The sequence below is a fragment of the Lepidochelys kempii genome, chromosome 14 (assembly GCF_965140265.1).
Source record: "Lepidochelys kempii isolate rLepKem1 chromosome 14, rLepKem1.hap2, whole genome shotgun sequence".
Classification (NCBI taxonomy): Eukaryota; Metazoa; Chordata; order Testudines; family Cheloniidae; genus Lepidochelys; species Lepidochelys kempii.
This window is the reverse complement of record NC_133269.1, coordinates 14,486,210-14,504,859: the sequence shown is the minus strand read 5'-3', so window position 1 is coordinate 14,504,859 and position 18,650 is coordinate 14,486,210. Positions and strand designations below refer to the sequence as shown.

Here is an 18,650-nt window from a genome sequence, read left to right as displayed (position 1 = left end):
CGGGACTGTCCCTATAACATGGGGACATAGAATCACAGAATCATAGAATATCAGGGTTGGAAGGGACCTCAGGAGGTCATCTAGTCCAACCCCCTGCTCAAAGCAGGACCAATCCCCAATTTTTGCCCCAGATCCCTAAATGGCCCCCTCAAGGGTTGAACTCACAGCCCTGGGTTTAACAGGCCAATGCTCAAACCACTGAGCTATCCCTCCCCATCTGGTCATCCTATCTCTGAGGCAGGTCTAAGTGCTGACATGTTCACTCAGGTAACATCCCAGGCCCCTGCATGGACCCAAGATGCCGTTGGGAGCAGTGCAGAGGCACTGGGGGACTGGCTGTGCCTGGTAGGATACGGCCGATGCTGCTGCCTGGTGTTTCATTTGGCTTCCTCCTGTTTTAGAAAGATCCCTGGGGTTGAAAGAGCCTGAAGGGAGCTGCTGTGCTGAACTGCCCCTGACCTGTTCTGTGCCTCCAGCATGAATTCTCCTCAGGAGGGCTCCAGGGAGAGGTGGCTGGCCCCAGGATAGAGATGGTAAAGTTAAAAGGTGCTTGGAGCTGGGGACAGGGCTGAACCATGCCTTCTCCTCCTTGCCATAAGGCCTGCACTGGTGGGAGCGGAGGATTCTTAGGACCCAGGGGGAGCTTTGGACAAGGCATCTCCTGCATTCATTTCAAGGAGTTCCTCCCTTCACTGGTCAGGACTTCTCAGGTGTCCTGGTAACCACTGCTCTCAGCTCCCTCCTCGGCTCTCAGGCAGCCGCTTGCCTGGAACGCCTACCCGCGTCAATGCCCATCCTTTAAAATACCCCTGCCTGCCTCCCTCCCCCAATGAGCTGGCCAGGGGGCTGCTTAGCATCATGAACGACCAGTACCACCGAGCAGCCCGGGACGGCTACCTGGACCTGCTAAAGGAAGCCACCAGGAAGGACCTAAACTCGCTCGATGAGGATGGCATGACCCCAACCCTCTGGGCTGCTTATCATGGAAACTTGGAAGCGCTGAGGCTGATAGTTAGCAGAGGGTAAGTGCTGCTGTCTGCCCTGATCCCTTCCTAGCCTCCATGGAGCGGCTCAGTGAAAACCCATGTTCACCCCCCCTCACAGATCAGGAGAGCTGTCAGTGCTGGGAAGCCCGTGGCCTCCACCCTTTGCCCTGCACAGAGGCTGCCACTTCTTTCCGCCTGCTCCCTTGAGCTACTTTCTTTTCTGCTAGACTGTGCAGTGAGTCTGTCTGAGTCAATCCGGGGGGCATCTAACACGCCCATCACCGTAGTATCCAGGCAGCTGGGAAGGGAGAGATTGCTGACCCTGGCTAACCTCAAAAGTAGTGTGAGCAGGGGCTGAGCAACTGTCACTCATTCAGCTGTGTTGGTGCCTGTCATTCCTGGCTTGGAACATCCCTGTTAGCCCAGCCCCCATTCAGCTCTGCTAACATGCTTCCAAACCTACAACCCCACTGCTGTTCTGCTACTCTCCCATCTCTCCCAATGCACCTCGATCCTGCTTTGCAAACACCCTTGCTAGTCTAGTACTATGTCCGACCTGGGAAGCGTTGCCAACCCACCCCTGTGAAGTGCACTGAGATCCTTGGATGAAAGGTGTCGTGTATTAGTGCAAAGTAATTATAGCTGCATTTCTCCTGTGATATGCTCCAGGCTGGGTCTCAGCTCTCTGGAGGTCAAAGGCTGAGCCAGGTTTTACTGCTGCCTTCATAATACTGGTTTGATTTTGAACCTGTGATGGTGCAGCCTGAGGGGGGTGTTGTAATGGTTTGCCTGTTCCTTGGGGCTTTCCCTGGGTTTTCAGGGTCAGTGAGGGGTGGTGTTTCCACCTCTGAGGAGCATGAGTTCTTAGCCATTGTAACCTTTTGGTGGATTCCAGCCACTCTGTGATCCGGGCAATGGTTAGAAGTGATCCTGGCCTGGATTTTCAAAAGTAACTGGTGATTTTGGGTACCTTGGATGTTCAACAAGAGACACCTTAAACAGCCTGATTTTCAGAGGGCACAGCACCTTTAAGATGCCTCTTGGGCACCCAAAAATTGAGACACTTAAAATCACTGATCACTTACCCTGTTCAGCATTGTGCTCCATTGAAGTCAATTGGATAAATGTCATTGTCTTCAACAGAGAGACAGGGTGGGTGAGGTAATAACTTTTATTGGACCGACTTCTGTTGGTGAGAGAGACAAGCTTTTGATCTACACAGAGCTCTTCTTCTGGTCTGGGGCAGAGCTCTCTGTGGCTCCGAAACTTGTCTCTCTTGCCCACAGAAGTTAATCCAATAGAAGAGATGACCTGACCCACCTCAACTCGCTAGTATCCTGGGACCAACACGGTTACAACTTCACTGCATATTGTCTTCATCAGGCATCTGATTGGGACCCTGGTGAATTGGCTTGCAGAAGCTGAAAGGCTGGCTGGTAAAGATGGTACCAAACTTGGGAGAGAAGATTTAGGCTCCAGTATGGTTTTGTGACCAGTGTGTGTGCCATAGTCTTACCCAGGCTTAAAAATCTCATCAAAGCTTCTGTGGGTGTCACAAGTCAGAGAGGCATCCTGCTAGGGGCTGGGGCAGAAATTTCAGGAATGGGCCACTGCGGGGGCTCTAAGCTTGGCTTTAGCTTGTTTAACACGAAGCTGTTAAAGAGGGCCTTTACCAAAGGGCTGAGATTGTCATTCAAATGAACACAGCGCGGAGAGAAGGGCAAAGCATGTATTTCATTTTCAAGCTGCATCCACTATTGCTCCATTATTGGGCTTGTTCCCAGCTCTGCCAATGCACCTCGTCCATCCCCTGCTGTTCTTGTCTTAGACCTTCACAGCCTCCTCCTGCCAATAACCGTCAGTCCTGATCTGCAGCATCTCACCCCCGGTGCCCCCCACCCCTGGTCTGACAGTGCAGCTCACCCGAAAGCTCATTTTTAGCTCCCTCTGCTGTGTCAGCTCCAGATCCCCACAAAGTTCTGCCAAGGCACCCCAGCCTGACCTGCGGCCTGCCTTGTCCAGGAGATTGAAGGCAGGTTTCAGGGGGAGAAGGGCCCTTTTATAAATTCTAATTAGAATTGAAAGTCCCAGCTGAAACCCTCTTGTGTAGCTTGGCTGCTGTTTAATTAAGAGCATAAAATACATTGGCTGTTGACAGGGAAAATAGCACGGGAAGGGCCAATGCCCTTTTGGTGATTAATGGTACATGCAGCGCCCTTGTCAGTGGTGCTTAGAATGTGTTTTCATCAGTGCACGGGTCACATTTTGGGATGAAATATACCCAGACGCTTCACTAAACCAGTGCAGAGTTCACAGAAGCTACAGAGGTGGCCTCATTACACCCTGGAGGCGATCTGAGGGGCGAGATTAACAAAGCCCTTTCTTCCCTCCCTGCTCCTGAATGCTGCTCTTTCTTCTGAGGTCTGTGGCCTGCTGCTGCTCTGATACCAGGGTGTGGGAGAGTGGAGGACACAGAGCAACCAATTGGGCACAGAGCTAGGGAGAGACAGAGGCATGGGAGGCTAGCTATGCGGCCCAGCCCCTACTGCTCCCCCCCACCGTCCACTGGTCCTGAGCCCCTTCTCCCTTCCCCTGCCAGAGGAGCCCCAGCACCGGGCCATCAGCCAACCCCAGTGCCGGGCGCAGTGCCAGGCCACCCTCAGTGCTGGCCTCAGCGCTGGGTTGCCCGCTGGCCCTAGCTGCCTGCTAGCCTCTGGCTGAAGCTGAGCTCCCGCCTCCCACCAGCTTGGCGGAGTGTTGGCAGGGTCACAGTTTGGCTCAGGGGAGGCTTAGCCTGCCCTGACCTATAATATCTGCCGCCCCGGACAGAGGGTACATCTACACAGCGATAAAAGACCCACAGAATGGCCGCGACTGGCCAGGGTCAGCTGACTTGGACATGTGGGGTTCGGGCTGTGAGGCTATAAAACTGCAGTGTAGACGTTCAGGCTCAGGCTGGAGCCCAGGCTCTGAGATTCCGCGAGGGGCGAGGGCCAGCTGCGGGTTTCTAATGACAGTGTAGACGTACCCGGAGATACGGTAGTTGCCAGAGAGAGGGATTCACTCATTAGCAACTGGGCTGTTGGAAAGAGAGGAGAGTTCCAAACACAGGGGCCAAATGCAGTTGTCAGTAACGTCAGTGGAAGGCCACTGTCTCCAGTGGGATTCCTCCTGCGGAGCTGGCAGCAGGATCTGGGCCATGCCCTTTTTTATAAGAGGGTTGGGGAATATCTTATTGAGTCTTCTTTCCTTCTGTACCCTCTGTCGCACTCAGATGCAGCAGGTGTCCACCAGTGTCCACCATTTATTTTGGTCTCATGCTGGTCTGTTCAGGCGTTTGGGTGTCAGGTTGATGGATTTGGCTGCTTTCTCCATTGTCTCTAGGTTGCTCCCTTTTTTCTCTTCCCAGGTGGTGACCATATTATCACCTGATGTGGAAAACATATTGGTGGCATCTTTAAAGCATGTCCTAAATATGTCCATCGTTGTCGTCTTCCTGTGCTTGATGCCTTAAATTGGTGTTACATTTAGAATTTCAGATGTTGCTCTACTTAGAATTTCTGATGTTGCAAGAAACTCTTTGCAATGAACTCAGAAGATCTTTCGCAGGCATTTACTCTGGACTGAGTTGATCCTCTCGTCAATTTCTGTTGTAGATTTCCATGACTCTGCTCAGTGAAAGGGGAGGACATGATGCCAGTGTTTAAAAATTTGTATTTTTGTGTCGGCACCATTGTAGTTGTAAGAATGCTTGATAGAGATCTTGTAGGTGATCTTGTAGGTGTTAGTGTTTCTCTGTCTGTTCTGATGGTTGCTTCTGGGATATTGATAGCCATGTATTTTGTATTTTGTTTTCCCTGGTTGATGAACAAACCAGCTTGTTCTGTTGTATCTGCCAAAAGCTGGATCTTTTCTTTCATTAGGCAATGTTTTGAACTAAACAAGACAATGTCATCAGCAAAAACAAGATCATCCCATTGTGCTTTATCATTTGTCCATAAAATTCCTCGGTTGCCCTCCGTGGTTACTTTCCCCCTGACATAGTCAGTGACCAGTGTAAAGTGGGGACATAATACACTCTTGCCTTACTCCATTTGTCACTGCAAACCATTGGCTGATGCTGTCACCATCTTTAACTGCACATGTGAAATTCTCATATATAGATCCTTAATGATTTTAATAATTTTTGCTGGTATTCTATGGTATACCATAATTTTCCAAAGACTTTTCTGTGTATGCTGTCAAAAGCCTTCTGGAAAAATCTATACAATGTATCACAGGAGGTGCTTGCCACGCTGCACATTGTTCTATAATATGTTTGAGAATAACAATATGGTCTGTACATGAACTTAGTTGTCTAAAACCTGCTTGTTCCTCCCTAAGTTGGAGAGCTAACTGTTTCTTGATATGTTCCAGGATGATGTTGCACATTATTTCCCTAGGCACTGAGATAATGTAATTCTTCTCTAGTTATTGCAGTTGGTCACCTTTCTCTGGCAATTTTAATATAAGGCCTCTCTTCTACTAGGGTGGGTTCTTTACTTCACTCCATATTCTATCCCAAACTCAAGGGAAGTCTGAGGGCTGTTTCATCTCTTGCTTTTAGCATCTCTCCAATACGTTACCCTCTCCAGCCCCTTTCCTATTTTTCAGTTTCCTGATGGCTTTTCTAACTTCTTCTATTGTAATAGCTCCTCAATCAACATCAATCTCTGGTGGTAATCTTTCTAGTAGTTCAGTTGGGCTTGGTCTATTTAAAACAGGCCTCTTGAGTAACTCCCATTAATGTGCTCCCTTGTCCCCTGTCGCAGCAAAGGGAATGGACCCTGAGATTAAGCCTAAGGGCTCATAGAATGCAGACAGTCCAAGTGGATTTCACCCATGAATTTACTCTTTAGTTAAGGACATAGTCTCATCTCTGATGTTGTGGGCAACATATCACGTAGAACTTAGGTCTCTTAGAGGGGCTGCAGTGTGTGTGGTGCAGGGGCTCCATATGTGGTCACTTCCCATCCCATTGCCATCCTTTTGGCATGTCCCTGAACCATTCTAACACCTTGAATGCAATTACGAGCCTGTCTTCAAACGGGAGCTGTATTGTAATCAGGTTCCCTGACTCAGTTTTAACGGTAGTGTAGATGGGGGCTGTAAACGAGGGTGTGTGTCTATTCAGTCCTGTCATAAAAAGTTTCAGCCTCTTCCACTCCTACTCTGCTGAACCACAATACCAATCATTGCTAGACTGGGTTGTTTTCATAGCACAGACAAAAAGAAAAGGAGTACTTGTGGCACCTCAGAGACTAACCAATTTATTTGAGCATGAGCTTTCGTGAGCTACAGCTCACTTCATCGGATGCATAGTGAGCTGTAGCTCATGAAAGCTCATGCTCAAATAAATTGGTTAGTCTCTAAAGTGCCACAAGTACTCCTTTTCTTTTTGCGAATACAGACTAACACGGCTGTTACTCTGAAACATAGCACAGACAGGGTCTGCAGCACAGCTTGGCTGGCACGGTTCTCAGGACAAAATATTTCCCTGTCCGCACTGGTCAGGGAAGCCACCCTGGAACGCTGCAAGCTGTAGCTAGTTCTCTTGCCCGCATGGATGGGAGCTTCAGTTCTTGGTCACTGAAGTTCATCTCAAGGGTGTGTTGAAATATCACAGCTAGAGCTGGTCTGAATTTTTTGAACTCAAAGTTTTTTCTGTTAAAACAGCATTTTATGGAACATGAAAAATTATTGACTTTTTAAAAAAATCGTTATTTTTTGCAGATGTTTTGTATAGTTTTTTTTAAAAATCAAAAATGTTATTGCAACCCAGGTTTCAGAGAATGAAAGATTTCAATAACAGCTTGAGAGAACAATGTCGATAAAAATGTTTGCCAAAAAATTTGAAAACAAAATAAAAAATGGGTCCATTTGGAACCCATGAAATGGAAACAACTTTGAAGTGTAAACATTTTTGTGTGTGATTTTTTTTATTTCCGTTTTCGACCCCACTCTAGGGTGAAATTTCCAAACCCACTTAAGTCACTAGGCTCTTAAGTCACTCAGCTGCTTTTAAAATTTTTACCTTAGTCACAATTATTAGAAAGAATGATCAAAACTGAGCAATGTCCAAATGTTTCAAGGTCTTTACTTTTCAACCAGTCTCTTTCTGGTGCCTAGCAGACTGTGCTTGAACAAATAGAAATCTGAACTTCCGGCCAGTAGGGTGCTCGCCTGCAGTACTTTGTGGGGTGATGTGAGATGGGGTGATGTAGGGGACCTTGCAGAGACTGTGGACTCAGGGGGCAGCTAGGATCACAAAGGAGCCACTAGCTACTCTTTGTCAGTGCCAGATAAGCAACCCGGAGCCGTGGTACTTGCAGGACAGACAAGCCAAGTAAATTGTCCCCTCTCTGTCTGTGCCCAGTGAAGTGGATGCTGGGGACTGGCTGTTATGCAATGTTCTAGTCGGTGAGCATAGATAAGGAGGGAGGCCAACAGTTACCCAGAGGGAACGGAAAGTGTGTGTGGGAGAGGGAAAAGACAGAAAGGCAGTTGAGGGAAATAGGCTATTGGGAATGCAGTGCTGTGGCTGCTTGTAAAACAAGTTCCCGACCTGGCCAATAGATCTCTCAGTGCTAGCTAAGCTATGCCAGTGCCCCGAATGAATCCTCCAGCCCCTGTCTACGCTACAGTGGCTCCTGTGCCGGGACACCCAGTTATGTTGTTGTGTGTCCTGATAGGGTCATAACATGGTTTGCTTTTTGCCTGGGTTGGGGTGGGAATGGACCATGTTATAAGGACCTTCTGGGAACTGCCCTAGAGGCTGGATCTTCTCAGGGTTGTGGCCTGGTTTTCTTACGGGGTTATAGAACAGTCCTGTCTCTGCAGGAAGGGCCTAACTGTCTTGGGACACTGCTGTCACAACACAGTAGCTTGGATGGTGTAGACAGCCCTGGCCGTATTCATGTCCTTATCTTCTCCACCTCCCAGTTGCTGGATCTCTGTAACTCATAGGGGTCCAGTGTCCCCCACAGGGACTGTCATAGCCTACAGAAGCTCTGTGGGGAGTTCAGGCATTGCATAGCGACTCAGGAGATCTGGGTTAAGTTCCTGGCTGTGAGACCTCAGCTGAATAATTTACCCTCTGTGAATCAGTTTCCTCTTCTGAAACATAGGAATAATTATCCTTGCTCGCAGGGCTGTTATGCTACATTCATTAATGTCCGTGAGGGGTTTGGACACCACAAGGATGGGAACTGGGGGAGGAACACTCCAACGTGTGGAATAGGTGAAGCCATGGGGACATGAGTCGGGAGCCAAGAATAGCCTATTGCGGAATATGGCTATGCTAGTAAGCACTCTTGCTGGCTGCCCTGAGTAAAGTTCATGGTCTCAGCCCATCGCGAGGGGCTAACAAAGCAGGTTGATGGTGAGGGGGGTGCTGGGTGAAGGGAGAGATTTCATAACAAACTCTGCTCCGTCTCTGACCCTCAGCGCAGCGGCGGGATGAGGTGAGAGGGGCAGAGAAGGGTTCGGCGGTGGCTCATCCAACTCGTTAGTTACACAAAAAGCCTCTTTCATGTCCCTGGCTGGGCTCCAGTGAGGCAAAAGAACCCAATTAACCGGGTGGCTGGGAAAAGGGAGGCAAAGTGGTATTTAGTGTCATAGCTTTGAGGAGACAATAACCCTTCAGTGTGGGTATGACATCGTCCTGAAAGGGAGTCAGGCCAGCTTCTGATTCACTGGGAGGAGACATGCTCGACAATGAGGGGTGTGGGGATTCTCTGGCCATGGGGTGGGCTGGGGAGGATTTGTCCTTCTGTCCTATGGAGCAGGGGAGAATGGTCTGGACAGCAGGACATTCTGTTCTGTTTTCTGTCCTTCCCACTTGTCCCTCATCCTGTTGTAAGCTGAGGGCAATCTATCATATGCCTCAGGAATGTCAGTCAGCTGTGGTCTAGTGGACTGAGCACCAGGCACCTGGAGACCTGGGTTGTACTCCCAGCTCTGTTGCTGTGTTTGGCCGTCACGTCAGTGATCTGTGCCTTAGTTTCCCTAGCTATAAAATGGGGATGATAATACACTTGTGTAAAGCATTGTGAGATGTCCGGACAAAGGGACACATTCAGCTCTGGTGCAGGCAGATCAAGCCAGTCGCGCCCTCTTACCCCAAAGCTGAATTTGACCCCAGAGAGTGCTGGGGCTGGCTGGGGACAGGCTCCACTGACTTCGATGGGCCTGCTTGTGTGAGTAAGAGCCACCCAGCCTGAGGGAGATTGCAGAATCAGGTACAAAGTATTGTTCTAAACGGGAAACCCGCATTGACGGCCATTGGCCCTTTGCTGAGGGGGCCCTGTGCTGACTGGGATTCGCCTCAGATGTACAGATGGGGAACGTATGAATTTGGCTCTCATGAAAGGTGCTGGATGGACAATCCAGGAGACGTGCTCACAGTTTATCCACAGAGCAGGAACAGCAGTAATGGTGCCAAACGTCCCACACTGCCCAGCCCACGTTGCTCAGCCTGTTGGGGAAGCAGCCCTGCAGAGATGGGAAGGTAATTCACGCCCATTCAATCCCTAGCCTTGGTTAGGCCTGCCAAGAAGGGAGCTTGTTAGCTGCTATAGCAGCTGACCACTAGCAAAGGGAATGAGCTCTGTCGGCTCATTTTACCTGAGCCCTAACCAGTCATCAGGGTTAATAATAACTAGAGCTGGGGTCAAATTTTCAAAATCGCTAAGATCCATTTTCAGAAGCGGCTGAGGGTACATCTACACTGCAGGTAAAGACCTGTGGCTGGCCTGGGTCAGCTGACTGGGACATGGGTTGTGGGGCTATAAAATTGCAGCGTAGACATTCAGACTCGGGCTGGAGCCCAGGCTCTGAGACCCCGCGAAGGGGGGAGGGTCTCAGAGTCCGGGCGTCCGTCTGAGCCAGAATGTCTACATGTAGTGTTTAGCCCCACAGCCCAAGGCCCATCAGCCCAAGTCAATTGACCCTGGCTCTGAGACTTGGTGCTGCTGGTTTTTTTTATTGCCGTGGAGATGTACCCTTAGGCATTCAGGAGAATAACTGCCATCGACTTGCAATGAAATGTGGGCTCCAGAGTGCCTAAGTCACTTCTGAAAATAGGACTGAGGTTCCTAAGTCACTTAAGTGCTATTGAAAATTCTACCCTGGTCAAACATTTTGGATAGAGAAGGGCTTTTCAGTGGAATTTTTGAAAAATGATGAGTTTAAAAAAAGAAAAAAGCTTGAAGATTTCCAATGAAATTTGTTTAAAAAATGTTTTCCTCAACGTTTTTGATGAGAAACAAAATTCCCATGCAGCTCTTGGAATAACCTTTTGTTACCACCACCCGGGCCAGAGCTGAACTGGTAACATAGAGGTGAAAGATATTTGCTCCCTATAAAGTTTTAATTAATGGAATTTTTTTCCAGCCCAGTTTACAGATGACACCAGCAGTTGCCACCAGTGGCAGAGTCAGGATTTGATCTCAGGAATTACTAGCTCCCAGCTCCACAATCAACTAGACCACACTGTTGCTCTATAGTAATAGACATGGGCACGGACTGTCTTTTTGTTCTGTGTTTGTTCCATTGCATTGGGCTCCTGGTTCATGACTAGGGCCCCTAGCATTACCACAATACAGATCATACATAATAATAAATAATAACATCCCAGCCACCTGTTAAAATACAGCACTAACCAGTACGAGAAAGATCCGTTCCCTCTGTGAAGCCTTGACATGGGCTCAAGCTACAGAATCCAGTTTTGGATTTCAAATGCACCAGAACTCCCAAGTGATCAACATCCACAGCTTGATCCAGATCCAAACCTATGTTTATCATGGACGGGACCAAAACCCTGGATCCAGTTTGGGGGTGTTCACATGCCCACTCTGGATCCCAATTTTATCTAGTCTTAAATCCCCTGAGGGTGATTCCAACGACAATGGATTCCACTTCATAGCAACCCAGATATTAACAACTTCCAGTTAATAGCCACATTTTGCTGGGAACCCTTCCCGTCCCATTGACTTGAAGGTTACTGGGATTGGATATTGGCAATGGCATGCTGCTTATTAAGAACATTTTTCAGAAGAAAGGCCCCAGCTGCAGGCAGGTTTGCGAGGTTGCAGCCAGGGAAGGAGGTGGTGGGACATGCTTTCCCTGTCTGCAGCCCCACAAACCACCTGCCTGTGGCTGGGCTCAGCCCATCCCCGGGATTCCTTCTCTGGCTGCAGCCTCACAAACTTGCTGTCTGCTTTTAGGCAATGGCTGGATAATCACAACCTTTTGCTGGCAACCAGAGGGTTGCTAATAAGGGGAATCTACCGTATCTTTTTCAGGCAAAGAATAAGAATTATTACGCTGACAGGACAGATAGAAAGATACTCTCTCTGCCCCACAGAGTTTACAGCCCCAGGCCCTTCCAAATCCTGCAAACACGTCTACATGCAATTGACTTTCCATGTGCAAGCAGTCCCATTGATTTCCAAGGGAATACGCATGTGCTTTAATCTCAGGACATGAGTAAATGTTTGCAGGATCAGGACCTAATTTTAGCTGCGATGGCACAAGTAGAGCAACAGAAACACAAGGAATGGGATGGAATGAGGAAGGGGGAGCGGTACAGTGATAAGATAGCACGGCGACTCAATGTAGGCTTAGTACACCTAGGGGTCCAGTTAAAAGTACTTTAAAAAAGTAATATTAATAATTGCTGTGATTGTTGACTCAGCACTTGAAAATGCTTTGCGGCTGAAAAGTGTCACGCTGTATAAATACGATGCATTACCTGTTATTAAAATATGTTCCCACTTCCTGGACCTTGCAATTAACAATGTGCCATGCCCTGGAAGCGTGGTTCTGCTTTGAGAAGTGATTCTATAAACAGTAAGTGAAGGTAAACTCATGCTTATCATCTATCCCTGACTCCGGATCGGATGTGCCCACTTTACAAGGAGTTGTTTATCATGGGCATTTCTAGTGCCTCAAGGAGCCAGGTATGGGGCCACAGTAAGCAGAGATCTAGTCTTGTTATAATGTTTTGGTTCCTGGATGCGTGATACAGGCTGACACAGCTGGACCTAGTGTTATTTCTGCCCAGCCAATGGCTCCCTGCGGCAACAAAAAGCATGTGGAAAGCATAATAATTATAATAATCCCTAGCTCTTTATATAGCACTTTTCGTCAGTAGATCAAAGAGCATTTTACAAAAGAGGCCAGTATCATACACAAGAAATACCCCTCTGCAGTCCAAAGCACATGTACATGAGAAATGGGCCCGAGATGGATCAAAGTCCAGTGGTTAGGTTTGGAACCAGAGTTTTGCTCTGGGTCTACACATAACATGTAAACATGCTGATCCATCACGCCCCTCTCTCTCCCATACATCCTACCCATGCACAGAGGAACATGTCCAACTCTGACACACGTGTGGCCACTCAGAACAAACTTAAACAAACAACAGTTGACACCCCTATAAGCCCACTGCTGGCGCCGGCTGTTACAGTTTCGCTGGCTCTTTAATCCAGCTGGATAAATAATTTACTCCTCTCTTGCAATTCATCAAATATTTATCCTCCCCATGAATTTCCCAGCCTTGACATGTCATTACTAGGGTGGAGGGATCCAAGAGGAGCTAGCCGAGGAACTAGGAAGTAAGTACACCTGTCACTGGAGCTCAGCACCTCGAGAGTAGGTAGGATACCTGCAGCCAAGATAAACCTCCCCTGCCGGGCTGCTGGGTGAATGGATCCCTAACATTCATTGATCCTTTACCTTTCTTTTCTCTCTATGATCTTTCCGGGCCTGATCCTCGAAGCCTTTTGAGCACAGCACTCCGTCTGAAGCCAATGACAGGTCTGGATGCAGGACTGGGCCCTATGTCTTTTTTCCATTAGGGGTTAGATGGGTCCAGGTGCCTCATTGCTTGGGATTTAGTTTTGCAAAACTGAAAGCAGGAGTGGCTCTGGTCTCAGCTCTGTTGGTCCAAGCTCCCAATGTTTGGATGGGAGGGTGGGAGCTGGAGAGGGAAATCTGTGACACTAGGGCTAAAGGAGATGCTGTTGGAAAGGTGCAGGCCAGGCTGGCTGCGGGAGAGCTCTCCCTCCAGTCCTAGCCCCTGTGGTAAAATGGCGCAGCCAGCGGGGAAGCTCACACCTATTGCCAAGTGAGCCCCTTCTTCTGGGTGTCATCTTAGGCTCTTTCAGCACGACTGGCTGCAGCCAAGCCCTTACCCCATGGCTGGTCAGGGAGCATCTGGTGCCTCCATCCCAGCTCCTCTCAGTGAGAGGCCCTGTGACTGTAGGAAGGAGGTCACTGGTGCAGGATGGGAGAAAGCTCTCCGCCTCTTCAGTGCCAGTCTCTCCCTTCTCTTCGCACCACCTTGTTCTCATTCTTTATAGGCCTGGAGGACATTATATCCCTCCACAGGAGCTGGCGGAGCACTGGCTGTGTGGCGGCTCAGCTCCCGTTTCAGTCATTCCCAGCAAGGCCAAGTTTTGGAAATGGTGCATCAGTGGCCGTGGGGGAGCACCCAGTTCCTCTAACGGCAGCTGTAGGTCATCCGGGAAGATGTAGGAATGCTGGTGACAGTGGAACTCAGAGCTGTGCAATCCCATGCTCTCCCCAGGGGAGTCGCTCTAGAGAACGGTGCAGTAGTGTAGTTTGGTAGTTCTGTGATTTTGATTGGGCGTGAGTGAGGCAGGCTTGTTGACAGATGTCAGATACTGATGCTGGGGGCATTTCATTGACTCATATACACAAGTGCATGGTTGATGCTGGAAGGGGAGTAGCTGTGTCTAATTTCAGCAGATCGCAAATAGAGGGGACTGTTAGGAGCTCAGACAGCCACCCAAGTATTCTCAAGTGCACTTTCTCCATGGCCAAGTCCTGCTTCACATACCCTGTTGGATCTTTCTCATCAGGGGAGGCTGCAAAACTAGGCAACTCCCTGGTGACCAGCAGGGGCCTGCTGGGATAGGTGCTGACATCACTACAGAGTCTGCTAATCACATTAGTTGAGTCTGCGGCTCTTGAGAAGGATGGAAACCTAATCTCCACTTCCTTTGAAACTGGATTCTCAGGATGTGCTAATACCAATTTGCTCTCAGCTGTGCAATCAAAAACCAAACTTGGTAAGGCAAAAAAACCCACCTGGTCTTATCATTTGAATGGTGCCTGAGGCACAGCTCTGAGGCAGGGATGCAGTTCATGTCATGTGCACATGAAGGTGAAAAGGTGAAACAGCTGATGTGGTTTAGGTTCAGTGCTTGAGTAGCCATTTATCTTGGCATCTCCAGCAGGGGGGAACCCAGGGAGGATCTGTAGAAGTGCACATAGAGTCCAGGGCTTATTTTGGAAACACCATCAGATTTTGGAGATGGTAGAGATTTGAACCTGCATCTAAATTTTGCAAATGGCCTCTACCTTTATAATGGGCCAACCAAATATCTCAGAACCAGTTCCACCAACTCTAGGATGCTCAGAATCTGGATCCCAGTTTCGCAGCTCAGGTCCCTCTGCAGCATGGAGAGAAGATGGTGAATTGGACACAGGGGCATGAATGTAACCTTTAGGGCTAAATGTGGGTAACAGAAATTGCCACAGGCTGTCTGTAAAATGTATGATTGCCTGACACTCAAAGCACTTCTTCAGAGGACTCATGGGCTGGGATGTAGTGGATGTGCTAAGGGACATGTTGCTTATATTTGGGTGATCTGGGGGAAGAAAGAGCTTGTATGGTAGCGGGGGTTGTGGCATCCAATGCATGAGCTTATTGTCTAGTAACTATCTCTTTAAACCCCACTTCATATCTGCATGGTAAGGTCAGCCCAAAGGAACTGCGCATTAACTAGTTGTTCCAAACGTTTTAGGGGTGATCCAGACAAATGTGACATCTGGGGGAACACACCTCTTCACCTAGCAGCAGCCAATGGCCATCTGAACTGCCTTTCCTTCCTGGTGTCATTTGGGGCCAACATCTGGTGCCTGGACAATGATTACCATACGCCACTGGACATGGCTGCCATGAAGGGACACATGGAGTGCGTGCGGTACCTAGACTCGATTGCCGCCAAGCAGAGCAGCCTCAACCCCAAGCTGGTGAGCAAGCTGAAGGACAAGGCTTTCAGAGATGCAGAGAGGAGGATCAAGGACTGTGTGAAGATGCAGAAAAAGCACCATGAGCGCATGGAGAAGAGGTACAAGAAGGAGATGTCTGACAACTCCGACACCATGAGCTTCTCCAGCTACTCCAGCAGCACTCTGAGCAGGAAGTTCCAGCACATGTCCATGGTGACGTCCCTGCCATATTCCCAAGCCACACTTCACGGTACAGCCAAGGGCAAGACCAAAATCCAAAAGAAGCTGGAGAAGAAGAAGCAGGTGGATGGAACATTTAAGATCTACGAGGATGGGAGGAAAAGTGTGAGGTCCTTGTCGGGCTTGCAGCTGGGGAACGATGTCATGTTTGTGAAGCAGGGCACCTACGCCAGCCCAAAGGAGTGGACCCGGTGCAACATCAGGGACATGTTTCTAACTGATGAAGATACCGTCTCCCGTGCCATAAGCGACCCAGGTTTGCACATAGACTCAGCCCACTCGGAGGTCAGCACAGATTCTGGCCATGACTCATTGTTTAACCGGCCTGGGCTCGGCACAATGGTGTTCCGGAGGAACTACGTCAGCAGTGGGCTCTTTGGGATCGGCCAGGAGGACACCAGCATGCTGGGCGAGGGCAACCTGGATGGAGTAGGTGTCAAACTGCGGAGCCGCCTGCAGCGCTCGCCAAGTCTCAACGACAGCATCGGCAGTGCCAACAGCCTGCAGGAGAGGAACGCGGAGGAGCTGCCCTGGGAGGAGGTGGAGCTGGGCCTGGATGATGACAACGAACCCGATACCAGTCCCCTTGAGGCCTTCCTGGCTTCCCTGCACATGTTTGAGTTCATCTCCATCCTGAAGAAAGAGAAGATCGACCTGGAGGCCCTCATGCTGTGTTCAGATAATGACCTGAAGAGCATCAACATCCCACTGGGGCCTAGGAAAAAGATATTGGACGCCATCCAGAGGAGGAAGCAGACCTTGGAGAGGCCTGATGTTATTGCAGACACCGAGCTGTAAGTAGATGTCCCTTGCTGTCTAGCCCTAGAGCCATATATCCCTCAGCATGGGGAAATGGGGGGAATGAAGGGCTTGAACATGTGCTCAACTTATTGTCCATCTGAAGAACAGGAGCCCAGCTAAGATCCTTATTTCTTCATTTATACACAAGACAGGAACTTGCCAGCCCACAGAGATTTTGGGTGGTTACAGAGTTGCTTGGGTTAGTTAATTTCTCAGCGTTTCTCATGCTGGGTGGGTGGGAGTTGAAGTTCTTGCTGCTCCGTAACCTGAACAAACTCAGACTGTTCTGCGGTGCCTAAATGGAAGCTAAGTTCACAGGTTGGGACCTAGACCTTGATTTCTAAAAAGGTATCAGTTTGGCCTTCGTAACTGTGGGTGCAGTTTTGTGCTGCAGTTAATGCCCACCTAATGACCCAACATGGGGGTGCAATCAATAGATGTCTAAGTGGCAACATCTGTTCCCTCAATAATTACAAATTCAGAATTGGGGCCACTTTTTAATCTTTTGCATCTGTTACATGTCTACTAAACTGTGTGTCCATGATCCATTTAAGACTGCCACCTTTAGCTGTTCGGCTAATGCTGGCTGAGATTTTCAGAGCTGTCTGGGGGATTTAAACACATCTTCCATTAAGATTAATGGAGGGCATGAGTCTAAATCCCCTAGAGTGCTTTGAAAATCTCCATCACCAAGTGGCGTATCCGTTGAAAATGTGATACCTCGTCCTTCATTGTGGGACCACATGCTGGACTCTAGCTTCTCTGATGCATTCCCTCTTCTTTTCACCATTATTCAGTGTTGGTTTGGGCCATCTGCTCAGTATTTGGCCCCAGTGTGAGCTTGCTAACAGGTTTTCTCTTTTCCTCTACAGATAGCAGTTTTTATGAACAAGAAACAAAACCAGTTCTAAGTTGCCAGAAAACCCAAACCAGTGACTCCTCCACTAGGACAATGGAAAGCCACAGTGTAGTCCAGTCTCTCCTGACTCACTGCCTCCTTCCCCATTCTGCTTCCAGCTTGGGGGACTCTGCCCAACAGGAACCCGCTGCTGAGAGGAATCGTTGAGATATGACCTGCCTGACGTTCCATCTTTGCTGAATGGAGCTCCTTAGCCTGCTTGCTAGAGGGGTGACAAGATCATCCTACGCTATGAAGCTGATGGGTGAAACTCCATATGATCACAGTTTGGCAAAGCACAGGAAGCCATGGACAATGAGAACCATGTGATATCTTGGAATGGACTAGCAAATAAATAGGATACCTTGCCTCTGTTCTTGGCTCTGCTGTTCACTCAGTGTGTGGCATTGGAGAAGTCATTTGCAACCACCTTTTCAAAAGCGATTGCTGGGTTTTGGTGCCTCAGGTTTTGGGTTCCCAGCTTGAGACCCATGGGTCTGAGTCTCACAGCCCCACAACTCTGATTTCATGTAGACTTGGGGGGTTCAGCTGCTCTGAAAATCAGGCCCTAGATGTCCCAAATGGGACATCCAGAAACGAAGGCACCCCAAATCAATGGCCACTTTTGAACACATTGGTCTTTACCACTCGGTGCCTCAGTTTCCCATTCTGTAAAATGGAGAGAATGCTCCCTGGAGACAATAATCCTGTCCCAACTTGCAGGGGTGCTGTGATGCTTAAGTAAGTAATGTCTGTAAAGCGCACTGAGATCCTTGTATTGAAAACACTCCAGAAGTGCAAAGCAAAATTATTATTTTTACTAGAGATGGATCCAAACCAAAAACCTGATTCTGGGCACCCCTGAAATTTGGGTGCTCAAAATCCCAGCCCAGCTCTGAATTTCCATCACTGTCTTTGTAGTGGGCTTAACCAAACCCTCTCACCTGAATACTCCTGAACTCTGGCTCCAGCTTGTGCAGCCTGAGCCCAGTTCCTTTTGGACAAATGAACTTGCTTCCAAACACTATGCTCCTGAGGGAGACAGGAGGATTTTTCACGCTTAATAACCCAGAGAGTGATGATACCTGGCTGCGTAGCAATAGGGTAGTATCCCTTTAAGTAATTTGTGAGCACCATAGAGTGTCAACTGATACCAAAGAAATGGTATCAAACATGTCACCGCAGCTCTTTACCATGCTGCCACTAACAGATTAGTGGAAAGATTTATCCAGACATTCAAGCAAGTGCCTTGCGCCTTATGGCGGATTTCCTACTGGCCTACAGAAATGTGGCCCAGAGATACCACAGGTCTGGTTAGTTTCTGGTGGCTTCTAAAACACAGAATGCGGTGATTTCACGTAGACTTGGGGGGTTCAGCTCCTCTGAAAATCAGGCCCTAGATGTCCCAAAAGGGGCATCCAGAAATGAAGGCACCCCAAATCAATGGCCTTTATGAGCTATTTAAAGGGATACTACCCTATTCTGACTTGCCCGTTGCTCTGCTGTCTGTGGATGTGCCTGAAAGTGCCACTTCCATGCATGTGATATTTCCAGGAATTGATTACAGCAGGACTGAAATGAGTGGGCAAAATGCCCCTCAGATTCCAAAGGGAAAACTCCTCCCAATTCTTTTATCATGCTTG

General features: G+C 48.7%; 1 protein-coding gene across 2 annotated transcripts; it reads left to right on the top strand.

The window, feature by feature from the left end:
- The first annotated feature begins 705 nt into the window (after positions 1-705).
- Positions 706-17,371, top strand: USH1G (USH1 protein network component sans). Of its 2 annotated transcripts, XM_073310706.1 has the most exons (3): positions 706-1,022; positions 14,861-16,102; positions 16,982-17,371. In XM_073310706.1, exons 1-3 carry the CDS (start codon positions 859-861, stop codon positions 16,983-16,985), a joined length of 1,410 nt encoding a protein of 469 aa, XP_073166807.1. In that variant the 5' UTR covers positions 706-858; the 3' UTR covers positions 16,986-17,371. The 2 variants fall into 2 exon arrangements, with proteins under 2 accessions (XP_073166807.1, XP_073166808.1); XM_073310707.1 differs by lacking the exon at positions 16,982-17,371 and having other exon boundaries at positions 14,861-16,106.
- Positions 17,372-18,650: the final 1,279 nt, after the last annotated feature.